Source organism: Pezoporus wallicus, unplaced genomic scaffold (assembly GCF_028554395.1).
Source record: "Pezoporus wallicus isolate ANWC-B61680 ecotype Strahan unplaced genomic scaffold, APGP_CSIRO_Pwel_v1 scaffold_6446, whole genome shotgun sequence".
In the NCBI taxonomy this organism is placed as follows: domain Eukaryota; kingdom Metazoa; phylum Chordata; class Aves; order Psittaciformes; family Psittacidae; genus Pezoporus; species Pezoporus wallicus.
This window is the reverse complement of record NW_026636264.1, coordinates 10,212,319-10,227,276: the sequence shown is the minus strand read 5'-3', so window position 1 is coordinate 10,227,276 and position 14,958 is coordinate 10,212,319. Positions and strand designations below refer to the sequence as shown.

Sequence of the window (14,958 nt, the reverse complement as noted above, 5' to 3'; positions counted from 1 at the left end):
TTCAGGAATAATGCTGTTACCACCACTTACCTGGGAATGAACATATACCTTGCAAAAGATTTTCTGGTTTTGCAGCAATAGTGTACACCCCCAATTTCTGCAGAGCACTCTGCCTTGAGAAGTCAGCAGAATCCTGCTCTGCTCCAGACCTCAAATGCTGACAGGGACCACCAGGACTTTGGAATAACTGTAAGTGGAAATTGAATTCTGGGTATTCATATGTAAATGGAAATAACTGATGTCCCATTGTGCTTTTGCTTTCAAAAAAAATGAGGAAAAAAAGAGAAGAAAACCCCCAAACATAATGAAGCATTTGCATATAAAAGGGCTTTTAACTCACATTCTTTGCTCATTGGTGATCTCTGGAAGCCCATTATTCTTTTCTGCTATAAAATTTTACACAGAAAAACATTCACATTTCTGGACAAGTTGGAGTTCATAAAAATAATTTATTCTCATTCATTTATTTCCATCGGATGCAGACCTTTCTAGACAGGGCAATTATTTCTAGACACCGGTGGGAGAACAATGTAAGCTTCTGTGGTGGTGTGGGGACTTCTTTACATTACCCTAACTAAAGGTTTAGAGATGCTATTTCAGTAGACAGTCGTCTTGTAACAGCAAAGGAAATGAGGATGTCTTCAGTTTCTAATCCTGAGGGTGCAGCTTTGTGACTGGATAAGCAGGAGCAAACGGCTTATTCTTTTGAAGACTAATATTAGTCTTATTTTGTCTGCTGTAAATCTGGAGTAACTCCACAGATGCCAGTGGAGTTTCAATGCTAATCCGATGTTGTTTCCTCATCTGTAAAAGAAGTTAATGAGCTGCTTCTTTCTCGGGGGATCTGGCAAGGATATTTAGTTAATGTTTGACTTCACTCTGTAGAATGCTAATGTATTGTTATTGTTATTCTAAACTTCGTTCTGTGCGGGTGAAAGAAACAGTTAACACACAAGGTACTCATGCTTAACACACTCCGCCAAAGACACATCACGATATATTGGCTTTCATTATAACATCTCAAACAATTTTCCCATGACTGCTTTCATTAGGTAAGGAAGCCTGGTCTGTTCTATGAGGAAAGCAACCAGATGCACGTAAATAAATTAACACCAAAAGATTACAAAGTGTAAAATGCACATACGTCCTCCACTGTGCTGCTTGTTTATGGACAAGTCAAAAGGGAGCATTACAAATATAAAATGAATGGCTTCGATTCTGCCAAGTAATTTGTTGTTATATGTACCCTAAGAGAAAATAAAATACAGACAAAATGGTGGACAGATAAATAACTATTGGCAGAAGTGATATGTGGCTTTCAAGCAATCCTTTTAACATTTTTCTGTCTCATTATTTCTGTATATAAATGAGAAACGTCTCTGTAAGAAGCAGCAAGGATAGCAGGGCAGGAAAACCTTAGTACATGTCTAAGCAAACAGGAATGTAACTGTTTAATCCTTAGTAACTCAGAACTAGCAATTTATGAAGTGATCATGGCATGGGACACTGTCACAAAGCAAGTAGAGACCAATAAAACTGCAATAACAATATTTCCACTCCTGTTCTGGGGCATATGGTGATAGTTCTCAGTGCATTTTTCCAAAATGGGTTCATTATTCCCATTTTGCAGCTGTTAAAATGATCCCACTAGGAAAAGTGCCTTCCCTAAACACATCAGCAGGTGACAAGGTAGAAGGAAGCCAGGCAGCTGAAAACAGGGGAGAAGAGGGTGACAGTGGGGCTGCTCCTTGCTCTTGCAATTGGAAAGAGAACCTTGGCCTACCAGCTCCCATCAGCCATCCACTGGCATTAGATGAAAGATAGAAAACCAAAGGATACCACATAAAATAGCTTCAGCGTATTAGAGAACCCTTCCTTGTGAAAGACTGCCTCATGTTTGGATCTTCCTTCTTTTCCCCAAATACCACTCTTCTCAACTGTGTGTCAACACATTTTGCACTGTGCCTCCAACTGACAACTTACCAGTTTGCTTTGTTATCCCTTCTGCTAGTGCTGCAGTGATGAGGAGGCCAAATGAAATCTTTCCTCTGTGTTGTTCTCCTTGCTGTAATCTTTCCAGGGGGTCAGCTATGTTCTCTTGGATTACATCTGTAGAGCACAGCTTTCCATTGTGGACCAGTTCGGGTTTGTGTAGCTTGCAAGGTCTAGTACATGGTTAAAGCTTCCTTCTGTCCTAGCCAGCATGACGGTGTTCCAGAGAAAAACATGTTAAACCAGCTCTGTATTAATCAAGAATGTTTTTACACTGAACTCTTGAGCTGGCAGTGTTGCTGGAGTAGCTTAGGCACCAGCTGCCAAGTATTTATATGGGATTTCCAGCTGGCTTGTTCAATTCATGCTATGATAGCTACATTGCTACTGGCTCCTCAGTCATCATGCTACTTACCTTGGTTTTATTAACATGATATAAGAATATGCTAGACTTATCTTTGTTGCCAAAACATTTGCAAGAAAAAACAAAGATATTACAACAATCATTGGAAATTACACACTGGGGAAACATTTTCATTCCAAAATAAGGCTTTTGTATATTCATGCGCTAAAAAGAAAAGAAGCAACAATACTTCCTAGGAAGTTTTGATTTAGGAAGGAAATCAATAAAGTAACTTTTTCTGTAGCCTCTGTAAATCAGCAGTAGCACTGGGTTGGCCAATTTGTCCTGAAACTGAGCTCATTAAATCTAATTGGACACGCTGTACAGCAAAGAATCATATGATAAACCTATGAATTTTATGTCCAATTAGAAAGACACACTGATTCCAGTGGTGGATGTCTGCCAAGATACATTTAACTGAAGTGTGCATGTGGGTTAGATTAATAGATTTTGAGACAGAATCAGCCCTGACAACAAGGAAGTCATCTATTATAGGCAACAACTCAAGATCACAGCAAAATTGCTTTTTAAAAGGAATCATAAACTCTGGAAAATGTTCATTAACACTTACTAGCTCTGATTTAAATACATGGCTTAGTAGAAGAGATGAGGATTTTCTTAATATTTTGTAACTTTACTGTAGTGAATCAAAATGAATGAGCACATGCCTTGCAAGTAGGAAATAAGGCTCATGGTGAAAAGCAAAGGGAAAATGCACACTTAAATGCTGAAAGGATGAGATCCAGAGTGCCTGTTCGTGCTCTTGCAGGCATCACAAAGCCTGGTCTCAACAAGGTGAATCAAAGAACTGAAACTACGTATGTAAGGTCCATGTTCTCAAAGGAAAGAATCAGACACTTCCCAGGGTAGCCAAGAATGCCACACAAGGGCTTGGTGGCTGGCCAGTATGAAATCCTGAAGATAACATGTCTGAGCACTTCTCTTTTCCGGGACTTTAGAGCATCTGCCCACCCAGGATACATAGCACAGAGCCTTATCCCATCTGTAATGGCCTAATCGAACAGGGCTTATTCTTTCTAGAGGAATGTAATGGCTGAAGGACAAGCCTAACTTGGTGTCTCAACTCTCTCATTAGCTTTGAATGTTCATCTCATGATTACCTAATGTAAAATGTATTGATATTTCAGAGTACAGGCAAGAAGAATTCAATCTTTGCCTGACTTCCAGGTCCCTCCACCTTTCCTCCAGAGCCTGGCACTGCCCTGTCTGCTTTCCTTCCAGTCTCATTCCTGGGTGCACAGCAGCCCAGACAGCAAAGGACGTGCCTCAGAGAGGCTTTCCTAGCCTTAGAGAGGACATATGCAGGCTAAGGATCAACCCCAAACTTCCACTGCTCTGGGTAACTGCTTTGACCACTAAGCAACAGCACTAAAGAAGCAACAGTAATAGCACTTTCAAATAGGGTAACTTGGCTGCCATGCTTTACACTGAAAAAAACAGAGTCCTTGTATGATACAAGTTTATAGCTTACTTAGTCATTCCTGGTTGCATCATCCCAACTTTCTGTCTTTAGGCACTGAAGGAACGTCCCTAGAACTCCTTCTGGCTGCAAGGTACGGAATGCCTTAACAGCCCAGGATGTGTTTGCACACTCAGTGTTGGCTAAAAAGAAATAGTTTCTTGAGACCTTGGCACAGGGTAATGCCTGGAACAGCACCATAACTGGATCATGGAATCCAGCTTCTTAAACCACTGTTTTGCTCAATTCTCAGATAATTTAACTGGCCAGTGGTGCTCCAGCACATATATGATCCATTCCTATAGGGGATCTTAAACTCCATACAAAACATCTCCTAACTGTCGTAAGTATCACAAAGAACCTATGTGACTTGTTTTGTATATGTAAGAACAGTTTCTACTACCTGTGTACAAATGCCTATGTAAAGTTTGGTCAGTTCTGCAGCAAGAACCATGTAAGGGAGCCTCCTGACCACACTCTCCACTCAGAATGTCAGTCAACACATGTAGGCACATAAACTGATTTAGGGACAGCAGGAGCTGTCTGGGGAAATCTCTAGAAATGTCCAAAATACCTACTGGAGAGCTTCTGTGGAAGCCAGATTTTAACTGTGAAGGTTGCTAGAAGTCCAGTCAATCACCTTGGCTCAGGTGATTGTTTCAGTCCGTTGTTTCAGATCTGTCTAAATCATAGAGGCAGATGACTGGCTGGGGAGCTCCCAGGGATTTCACGATTGAAGAGCTCTAGGTGTGCATACAGGAACAGCCCTGATACCCAGCTATAGCACAGTTGCAACTGAAGGTCAAACCTGCATTTCATACTTGAAACTTCAGCTCCGTAGCTCTTGCCTCATTTCACTAGCCCAGTACCCAGGCTGTAAGGTCAGAAACACTTCAATATGCTGCTTCAAATGCCTCCCTTCTCTGGATCAGGATTTCTCAGAACAAAACCTCATATTAAGTGTTTAGTAAGGGAACCAGGGTATTAGAATAGAGATTAAAATACCGCATCTAATATGAAAGCTAGCAAACAAACAAGAAACATACGTTTTCAGTAAACCTAGAGACCTGTACAATTCCATCACTACAATATCCGAATGAGTCATTGCCTTTATACATGATTAGTATTATCATCAATTTATATTTGGGTAACTGAGGCTCAGGGTTTTTGAGGGTCTTCCACTAGCTCAGGCATTCTGCTCTTACTTGAGAATTTTTTCTACTACTGTTGCTTTTACAGATAAGAAAAGAATTTCAAACACACCAACCTTGTCTAATTCTCTCTCCTTTATTCTTCAACTACTTTTCATTCACACAGAATAAAATGTCACACTTAGCAGAGGACTGAGCAATAGACCTGAGCACTCTGGCAAGCACTGACTGGCCTTGCGTGCATAGAATTCAACCTTGGTCAGTCTTTTTCATCCCAACAATACCACTGTCTGGCAGTGATTCGTGCCTAGCTGTTCTCTGCCACCTGCAGTGGAATGAGATGCCTGACCAACCATCCCAGCCTGCGCGAGAGGAAGCTAACAGATAATGTGCAGTAGAGCTTTATTTTGTCCCCAGTATGTGTTTACTCTGCATCACAGCAAAACCATTTGTCAAATATTAATTGAATTCTCCAACATTTGGCGTATTTGCATAACTATTATGAAATGGAGCATTATCTCCCTTGGTATTATACCCACTTCCCTTAGCTGGTGTCTGTTTGATCCATTAATCATGTTTCCTGTATCCTCCCACAGAAGCTTAATTGCTCACATCCTGTAGAACCCACTCACAAAGAAAGAAATTAGCTCTATGTAAATCTGAGGCTATTACCTTGCCTCTATAAATGTGAAACAATGAAATTATCCTCAACAAAGGACAGTGATAAAATTCCAGATGAGCACTGATCACCCAAGGAAGCAGATGGAGGCAATTTTATTAAGCCAGTGGGGAAAAAATATTTTTGCACTACCAAGGACGTTACTGGGGAAATGATGTCCATGTCTTCCTTCACAATGGCTGATGTCCCTTCTACTGACTTCAGTATTACTTTAATATCTGAAGCAAAGGGTCAGCTTTAACCCCCAGGTGTAAGTCCTTCTAGGAAGATGGGATCATCTGCCTCTTCCTCTGAAGTCATGCCTCACTATTCATTTCACCATAGAGAGAGTGAGCAGATGACTGTCAGGCTGGTCTCCAAGCGTCTGTTCTCTCTCATCACAAAAGAAAGTAGTAGTGTGTTTCGGGCATTCCCCTGTGCAGTTGATGTATTGGATGTACTTTGCGTACATTGGATGTTGACTTGTATTAAAAAAAAATGTAATTCCTGAATCTTATTCAGGTTTAGATTCTGAACCATTCAGTCCTGTCAACAATAGAACTCGAGCATGGGAAGCCATCAAGTCTAGAGGCTCAGGGATCCGCAGGATTAAAAAACGCTAACTAACTTCCTCTAGACTTTAGCAGCTTAGCAAGGCTTTTCAGGATCAGACTCTGGGACTTAGTTCCATTTATCAGATCAGTCACAAAGAGACTAAGCCAAGATCTCACACACAAAAATCTATGACCTTGCAAAAACCTGAAACTCAGACTGCAGTTTATCAAACTAGCACCAAGTCATTGATCACCTTCCCTTCCATTCTCTTCTCTCAGGCTTGACTCCAGTTTACCTCTTTCCTCATCACTGAAGACCCTTTGGTTTTTTCACCCCTTCTTGGTTTCTATAATATTTAGTAAAATTCTATCAGAACATGTCTCCATGTCTATATACAGACTGATTTCTGTTAAAAACGGTAAATTGGGAGCAGTAAGAACCAGTGTATCACTGCTCCATGTTCACTGCTTTCTTCTAAACACAGTTGTTCACTCTGGAGCTTTTCCAAGTTCCTCCTCTTGGTGCAAATTCATTCTCATTCCTTGTAAATTTTTCTTCACTATCCGTTCCTTTTGTAAGGGTCTCTTGGAAACATATTTCCTCCATAAAGCTTTTTAATGACTCCATCTATCTAATCGGTTTCTTTCTCCTAAAGAAAGCATCAAAGCTAATTTGTGGTAGAAGTGTAACGGGGTGTATCACAGGTCTGATCATACAGTCTGTTTGACTTACACTGTGGAGGTCTTGATCAAACCAGGATCCACTCTTTTTCCACTGGGGACATTTTGCTGGTATTTCATAAACAATATTCAGATATTATAACAGATATCCAAGGATAGTAACACGTGCTTTCCTGAAGGGAGACCTGCATTCTGGATCCTACCTTCTATGTCACCCACTGTCAAAGTCATCAGAGAGACAGCAGAAGCAGTAAGGAAGTACCTAGCACACATTTTTAGTTGCTCTATTTCAAGGCCAAGTTCAATGGGGCTTTGAGCAGCCTGGTCTTTTGGAGGGCTAGAATGAGATGATCTTTAAGGTCCCTTCCAACCCTAACCATTCTATGATTCTATGTATAAATAACTATTATGACATCAAAGGGATTCTGAGATTCTGTGATTGAATCGGTCATTCAGTTGGCAGGACCTGACTATTTCCTTCTTTATGATTTCATCCAGAACCTTTAACCTCTTCTGTGGCAATTTGTAGACTTAAAGCCCTAAGCTATTCTTCAGGATGTTCCTACATTGATTTTATTGCTTAAAACACAACATTTGAATGTACATCTGAGGAAAACTGAAGCTTGTGAAAACCCCAGCACCTCCTGTATACAAAGTGATAAACACGAGCAATCAAGAGGAGGCAAACAATACAAAACAGGACAATTCAGAGGGGTGTAAAGGTAATGATTTTAAAACGGGGGAAAACCAATTGTTTTCTCACAGTTTCATTTGTACCTCATGCTGAAAATACGATGCTTACTACTAATGTAGGACTAAACTAAAAAGGCATTTTTAATCACATAAGGAGGTCTTTTTCTACACGGTGAAATATTAAGCCATTTGAGAGATCTTGCTGGAGAAGAATCTGTTATTGAAATACCAGAAAATCCACCAGAAAAGTCTGTTTTCTGCTTGAAACTACTTGCAATAAATCAAGTAATGTTCAGTATAGTTTCTGAAGTTGAATAAAAGTAGATATTACAAGAAGAAATGAAGCAAGGTTAGCCAAAGGAGATATGGCACAGTAGCTCAGAGAAGCTGGCAAAGGTCAGCTGTAAATTCACTGGACTGAGCATAATTGGCCTATCTGTGCACAGAGTTACTGTGCATATTATAACAACTGGAGAAAGTTCTATGTATGGCTCCGAGGCTGAACAAGAATTCTAGTAAATGAATGTACACCCCTCAAGTTTGTGTTGTAAAATTGTGCATATGCTGGCATCAGTGGGAAAATAGGCAGAGTGGTTCAGAGGACATGCAGCACTACAGCTACACAGGGCTCCATTTGCTTGTAAAAGCCCAAACCCAGCTCAGTTCTGTTAGTTTTAAGCATTGGGAGTTCATTTGTTTGAGAGTTTGAGAGCCCATTTTAAAATCACCTTATGCAGCACCATGGTCTATGCATGAATAAGAAGTTGTTAAGCACTTGGTGCTGCTCAGTCCCAAGGCTGGTTGTTTTCCAGAGATCCAGGCCATTAAGCTGGGTTAAGGATGCTGAGTGGAGTCCCAGGGGCCTTCCTGACAGAAAACGGGCATTGCTTGAGGTTGCTTTTGGCTCCCTAATATCTTCTGGACCAATGCAATAAGAAAGCATGCGATTTTTTTCTGTAGGACACCACCATTTATATCTTAGACCAGATCTGAGTTTACAGCTATTTCTTTGTCTTTTCATGACAGTGATTTTCTATTTAATTTAACTACATGTAATTATCCTTTTACCAGCTCCTTACCTTTCATGCCTTCTATTTTATTTCATTTTTCTTGTTTAACTATAACATCTTTTTTTTCAAATAGAATCTGTACATTGAGAATTTTTTGTCCAGGCACAGCTGTGGATACAGTCGCTTTGGTACTGGAAGGCATAGATTTCTATTAAATGACACAGAGTATAATAACAAAGCTACCCTTCCACATCCGTCAAGAAAATTTATCTCCAAATCAGTCTCAGGCAGAGACTATTATAGGTTCTGCTCGCATGGGCTGACCATAGTAGATTAGTCAGTCTCAAAAATAAAGCTTAGCCCTTTTTCCTTGTTAGGAAACTCCATCCATGTTTGCAAAGCTTACACATAAAAACCGTGCTTAATGCAAACTATTTAACAAAAGCACTTTGCAGCTTTGAGACTGTATGAACTGGAGGATTACAAACGTTTGTCAAACCACATCTTGTTAGTTCCCAGTGGTCATAATAATTAGATATCCGGTGTCAGGTGCTGAAAGAGATAAAACAGCATGGGAGAAGTAATCACAGATCAAACCAAAATGAACCATAGGGAAAGATGTGATAATGTGGTGTGTGGCATGGAGCAATATACAAAATGCAGAGAAAGACCTGTTCAAACCGACAGCTAAGTTCTCATTTCATTCCAATAAGTCAATGATCAGCAAGGAGACAAGAAACTGAAAACTGCATTACTGTCTGATGAGGTGTTAGAAGACTTGGGGCAGGAGTTTAGCATCTGAACATGACACTTTCTTTAAAGCTCTCCTTTCAGAGGTTTTCAAGGAGAATACTTAATTCACACAGGGTGCCAAGTCCTGCACAAGGGTGAGCTGTCAGGTGGTTGCACTGTTCCATTACTGGATCTCAGGAAACCTATAAAACCAATGCTTCCCTGCTGAAGATGCAGAAAAGCCTGCAAGGTCGTCCTTCCTTTGTGAGAGTGAGAGACATGAGTGAATTTCTAATGAAGAAAGAAGCAAGTGCTCCTGTGTGGCACGAAGAGGTACAGGTTGTATATGCTGGTCTACTCGACCTGCCTGTGAGACAAGGAGTCTTTTCTCTCAGGGCACACAAAGGCAACTCCAGTCTTGCTGATCTTACATTCAGACTAAACATTCCCACAAAGCACACCAAGGCAACCTGCCTGTGCCAACACTTCCTGCTAGTAGTTCATCAGGTGATGGAATAAACATCCTCTGTGGTAGCAGAGTATGGACAGTCCTACTCTGAAAAGCCATTTCCTGGGACAGCAGAAGGCTGGTACTGTGATTTTTGCACTGCAGTCCACCTCAGCAGCAGGTTTCACAGTTATGCAAGCCCTTAGCGACTTCAAACCCATGAAATGAAAATGTTTTCTTTTAAATCTAGGTTTTCACATAGATTCACACCGCAAGACATTTTTTTTATGTATGGCAAGTGTTCTGTTCCTGAAAAGAAATTCAGATTTCCTCCAGCTATCTTGGGAATTTGTAGATAACTCCTCCATGTATCATTCTGGTCCCCCAGGAGAAATGTGACTGGGAACTGAAGCACAGGGGAGCCATTATCTCCAGTTTTATATATTCCTGGCTAGATGCACCGATACTGCAGCATCGCTATTCACCTTTTATCAAAGGAACACCATCTACTTCACAAGGGGAAAGAATTAATGTAGGCCTGTGGCACTGTAATTCAAACAGGTGTAGTAAAAAGTAAAAACATTCCAGTATTAAAATGACTGTTTACTAAACCCCCTTTTTCTTTCAGTATATGTAATTTAAGTGATAGCAGAAGTAATTCTGCAATACATTGACCAGTGAACACCCTTAAACAAAATTCTTACTCAGCAAATGTAGGTTTCATAACATCCCTTTTTTCAGTAGTATAATTGAGGAGCATATATTTGACCTCTTTCACATTTTATAAGTAGAGGATTCTAAAAATCTGTAATCTCAGTTACTCTCTTAATAGACTGTTAAGGTTTGTTTTTACCTGTTGACCTGCAGGATAAAGCTTTTTAGAAGAGATGTTTTTGTGGAGAGCACTGCCATAATGAAAATGCTGAAGGACAAAAAAATCCAATAAAGGGACTGGAAAACCTATTTGGAAGTGCAGTGCTCAAGTGTAATTTATGCAGTATGCATACCGTGAAACATCTGGGTGTCTTTAACGTACAATCCGGTATTAGCTTGGTACCAGCAAGTTGCAAGCACTTGACAGACAGGAGAAGTCTGTGAATAAGGCAGCAGTTTAGCATGAAAATGTGGAAGGCAGGGAAGAAGGCCCACTCAGCTGCTGTTGCCTCTTCTTCCTGCACTTACATCTTTTATTTGCAGTTCTGTGTTTTTTCAGCGTATTTCATTATCATTTGGTTCATCCACATATACCCTATCACCAAGTCTTACCAAGTGATCACAGCTTTCCTGGTTTCCATCCCTTGGGGCACAACATAGTGGGTTATTACAGCAGTTAGCTCCTAGTATAAAGTTATTTTTTCCCTTTTCTAGAAGAAACTGCCTTAGAAAGTAGCTACACTTCGCCCTCTCATTTCTGCTTGAGACGACCGCTCATCTCTTTTGTACTTGACCCATTCTTGTTTCTTCCATTTTGCAGCAGCAAATGGGAACGTACTCAATGCAGAGAAACCATCTAGCAAGGCCTCTGTTGCTTCATCCATAAGTGCAGAATTGTTTCTCCCCACATGAACATAACAAGTTTTTTTGCTCAGCATTATGTTCCTCGTGAATCCAAGATATACCATGACCCCACTTTCAAACCCCAGCTGCTGCAGGTCTGGCACGTGTAATAAGCAGTACTGTTAGAAAGAAAACTAAAACACGAGGGTAAAGCAAAGCAGCAGACTAGTATTGCTGCAGACATTAGTTAAAAAAAAAAGAGGTTTATAGAAGAAAGATCAGCACTGGTTACAAGGTTGAGGCAGCAGCACAGACAACGCTCATTTACCTAAATTTACTCCTACTCACGGAGCGCATATAGAAGAGGTTAAATACGGAAGTTGCATAGAAGTACAACTCAGTGTTGGGCTTTATTCTGCTCCCTCACCACGTGCAGGTTAGCCCAGAGCCCTCCTACAGAAGCTTTGGCACTTAGAAACCCTGACTGAGGGCTGCGGATACGGTAGTGAGAAACTGACACCGATTTTCCCTTTTAAGCACATGTAGCAATTGCCTGATTAAGTGTGCAAAACATTAACCCCATTTAAGTTAGCCCTTCGAAAGGGGCTAAGACTGCGGATCACGCGAAGAGCGAGCTGCGTCCTTCCACGTTCACCCAGAGCCCCTTTTATACCCGCAGGCTTCCGCCCGCGGCGGCTTTCCCCAGTTCCCATTGGTCACTTACGGCATCTTTTCCCTGTTCCCATTGGTCACCAGAGGGCAGGGGTGGGGTTCGGCCCCCGTGGGAGGAGGAAGGTCGGCTCTTCCGCATGCGCGCTGGGGTTGGTGGTGGTGAGCGTCGAGGCTAACACTGCGCATGTGCAGAGGCTGATCCCGCCGTAGCTCTCGGTTTCCCGCTGCGCCCGCAGCCATTGGCTGCTGGCGGTGAGGTGGCGACAGGGGGCGGTGGTTGGTGGCGCCGTGAGGAGCGCGGGTAGGTGCGGGCTCCCCGCGGTGGGGTTGCTCTCTTGCTGTCCCTTCCCCCGGTCCCGGGGCTGGGTGAGGCTGTACCTTCCCTTCCGTTCTCTCCGCATAGTCCCTCCTCAGCTCGGTTTGGTCCAGCGGCCGAGGCCCCGCGGCGGTTCCCAGAGATCGGGCCTCCAGGGCAGAGCTGCTGGGCGTGGGGACTCCGTTCCGGTCACTGCCCCTGAGGAGGGCGCCTCAGGGCGGGGCCTCGGCGAGGGGCTGCTTTTCATGGCTCTGGGAGCTGCTCTGGGTAGGAATGTGAGAGGCGTTAATGGTGCTCTCGGACCTTCTCTAGGTCCCAGGAAAGGCCGACTTAGTCTTACCCGTTGTGCTTTTACTGATGGCTTTGTGCTGCAACTGAATCTGGGCAAATGTTGGCTGCTTTACTGTGGCGTTTGCGTTATCTGCTTTTGGTTTATTTTTTTTTTAAGTGTTAGATCTAGACTTCGTATTGTTCATCCTCTAAATTTTTCCTTTCTTTATGGGAGGGGAGGAGGGAGGTAGTCATTTCCTCCTTAACTATGTGTATTGATAAACTTCTGGTTTTTACCTGATGAGTATGGGAAAGCCAGCAGGAAATACGATCTTCTATCCCTGTTTATCCTGTAATGAACTTGGGATTCATTGGTTTAATAACCCTCTACTAAAAGTGTCTTGTGGATAATTAGAAGATGCTCCGAGGGCTGGAGCACTTCTGTGGAGACATGCTGAGAGCGTTGGGCTTGTTCAGCCTGGGGAAGAGAAGGCTCTGAGGAGACCTTAGAGCAGCTTCTAATACCTAAAGGGGCCACAAGATATCTGGAGAGGGGCTTTTTACAAGGACATGTAGTGACAGGACAAGGGGAAATGGCTTTAAACTGAAAGAGGGGAGATTTACATTAGGAAGAAACTCTTCCCTGTGCGCATGGTGAGGCTCTGGCACAGGATGCCCAGAGAAGCTGTGGCTGCCCCATCCCTGGCAGTGTTAAAGGCCAGGTTGGACAGAGCTTGGAGGAACCTGCTCTAGTGGAAGGTGTCCTTGCACACGGCAGGGGGTTGGGACTGGATGAGCTTTAAAGTCTTTTCCAACCCAAACCAGTCGGTGATAATTATTTTGGTTTTACAGCTGACCTGATTTCTTTAGAATGTTTGTGAGATTTGTTTGTTTTAATTTATATACTGAAGAGAACTCTTTCAAAGTGTAACATGTGGTTAAATTCTTAGGGCTATGTGGATTTTTCATTTTTGTTCATAAGATTTTCAGAACTGAACAGTGGCTTTTGAAAGTTTTGCTGCTTTGTTTTGGGAGAGTATTTTCAGGGATATGCATATTTAAACATCAAATAGATGCTTGAGGGAAGGGAGAAAATTTGGACTAGGCTGCTTATCAGGCTGAAAAAGTATTTTTTCTTTCTCCTTGAACCAGTACATCCTGATTCCACAGCAAAATTTGCAGGGGAACAATGTTTGAAACGGCTGCTTAAGAAACCTTCAGTTATGGTTTTTAGTGTTCTAGTGAAATGCTTGGCATGCAGGCTGTTGGTGGAGTTTCACACCTTCAAGGTAGAAAACCTTGGACTGCAGTCAGAAACGTCAACAAACACAGTATCTTACAACTGCTATGAGAACATTTCACTATGAATCACCTATGTGCCCGCCTTGCTTTCATGTGCAGTAGCTTTTTGTTGTTTTTTTTTTTCTTGTTTTGTTTAATCTTCCCACGTGTTGGATGGTGTTCACTGTTCACTTTGCAGTTTTACCTGTCAGGTCCACAGTGTAGAATGAGAATGTAAAGCTGTTGCAGTTTACTATATAGCATAATATTCAAAAGCAGTGAGTTTGTGACTGTGACAAAGATGGTGCCAATGTCATTGAGTACATTTGAAATAGACTTGAACAATTGTAGCTCATGCTCCTAAAGACTGTGATAGATTTGTAAGATGATGGCAATATTTGTTTGGATTTTTTTTTACCTGGTTTACTTATATAATTCATGTACAATTTCTGGTTTTTATGTTGTTCTCTCAGAAATTGATTATTCACGTTTCCAGAAATGAAGAGGAAAGTTGCAAAAGTTGGGCAATTGAGGCTTAGTCCTAATGAGGAAACCATGCTGCTGAAAGAAGAATATGAAAGGAGAAGAAAGCTGAGGCTGCAGCAGGTGTGTCTGTGGTTTTGCATGTTATTTTATTTAGTGATGTTACAAATAATTTAGGAAAATGAACTGAAAATTTTATTTCATGTAAGCTAAATCTCATGGTTGTAATATAGAATCATAGAATATGATTCTAGAATCATAGAATCATTTAGGTTGGAAAAAACCTTTAAGATCATGCAGTCCAACTGTTAACCCAGCACTGCCAAGTCCACCACTAAAGCATTTTCCTAAGTGCTACATCTATATGTCTTTTAAGTACCTCCAGGGATGGTAACACCACTGCTTCCCTGGGCAGCCTGTTCCAATGCTTGATAACCGTTTCAGTGAAGAAACTTTTCCTTACCTCCAATCTAAACCTCCTGTGGCACTGCCTGAGTCCATTGCTTCTTGTCCTATCACTTCTTACTTGGGCTAAGAGGCCAGCACCCACCTCACTACAATGTCCTTTCAGATAGTTGTAAGAGATCAGTAAAAGCTCCCCTGAGCCTCCTTTTCTCCACGCTGAACAACCTATGTT

At 41.8% G+C, this 14,958-nt stretch overlaps 1 protein-coding gene and 1 long non-coding RNA gene across 4 annotated transcripts in view; one reads left to right on the top strand and one right to left on the bottom strand.

Annotated features, from left to right (window-relative positions):
- Positions 1-435: 435 nt before the first annotated feature.
- LOC130594000 (uncharacterized) lies at positions 436-2,547 on the bottom strand. Its single transcript, XR_008970951.1, has 2 exons — positions 1,984-2,547; positions 436-804 (listed from the first exon to the last, which is right to left on the bottom strand). It is a non-coding gene; the product is annotated as an uncharacterized LOC130594000 (long non-coding RNA).
- An 11,758-nt stretch (positions 2,548-14,305) lies between these two features.
- Positions 14,306-14,958, top strand: part of CEP295 (centrosomal protein 295) — a 37,780-nt gene continuing 37,127 nt past the window's right edge. For all 3 annotated transcript variants that reach the window (XM_057399843.1, XM_057399842.1, XM_057399841.1), the window contains exon 1: positions 14,306-14,444. In XM_057399843.1, the coding sequence (XP_057255826.1) occupies positions 14,337-14,444 (108 nt within the window). In that variant the 5' untranslated portion in view covers positions 14,306-14,336. The remainder of the gene's footprint in view (positions 14,445-14,958) is intronic.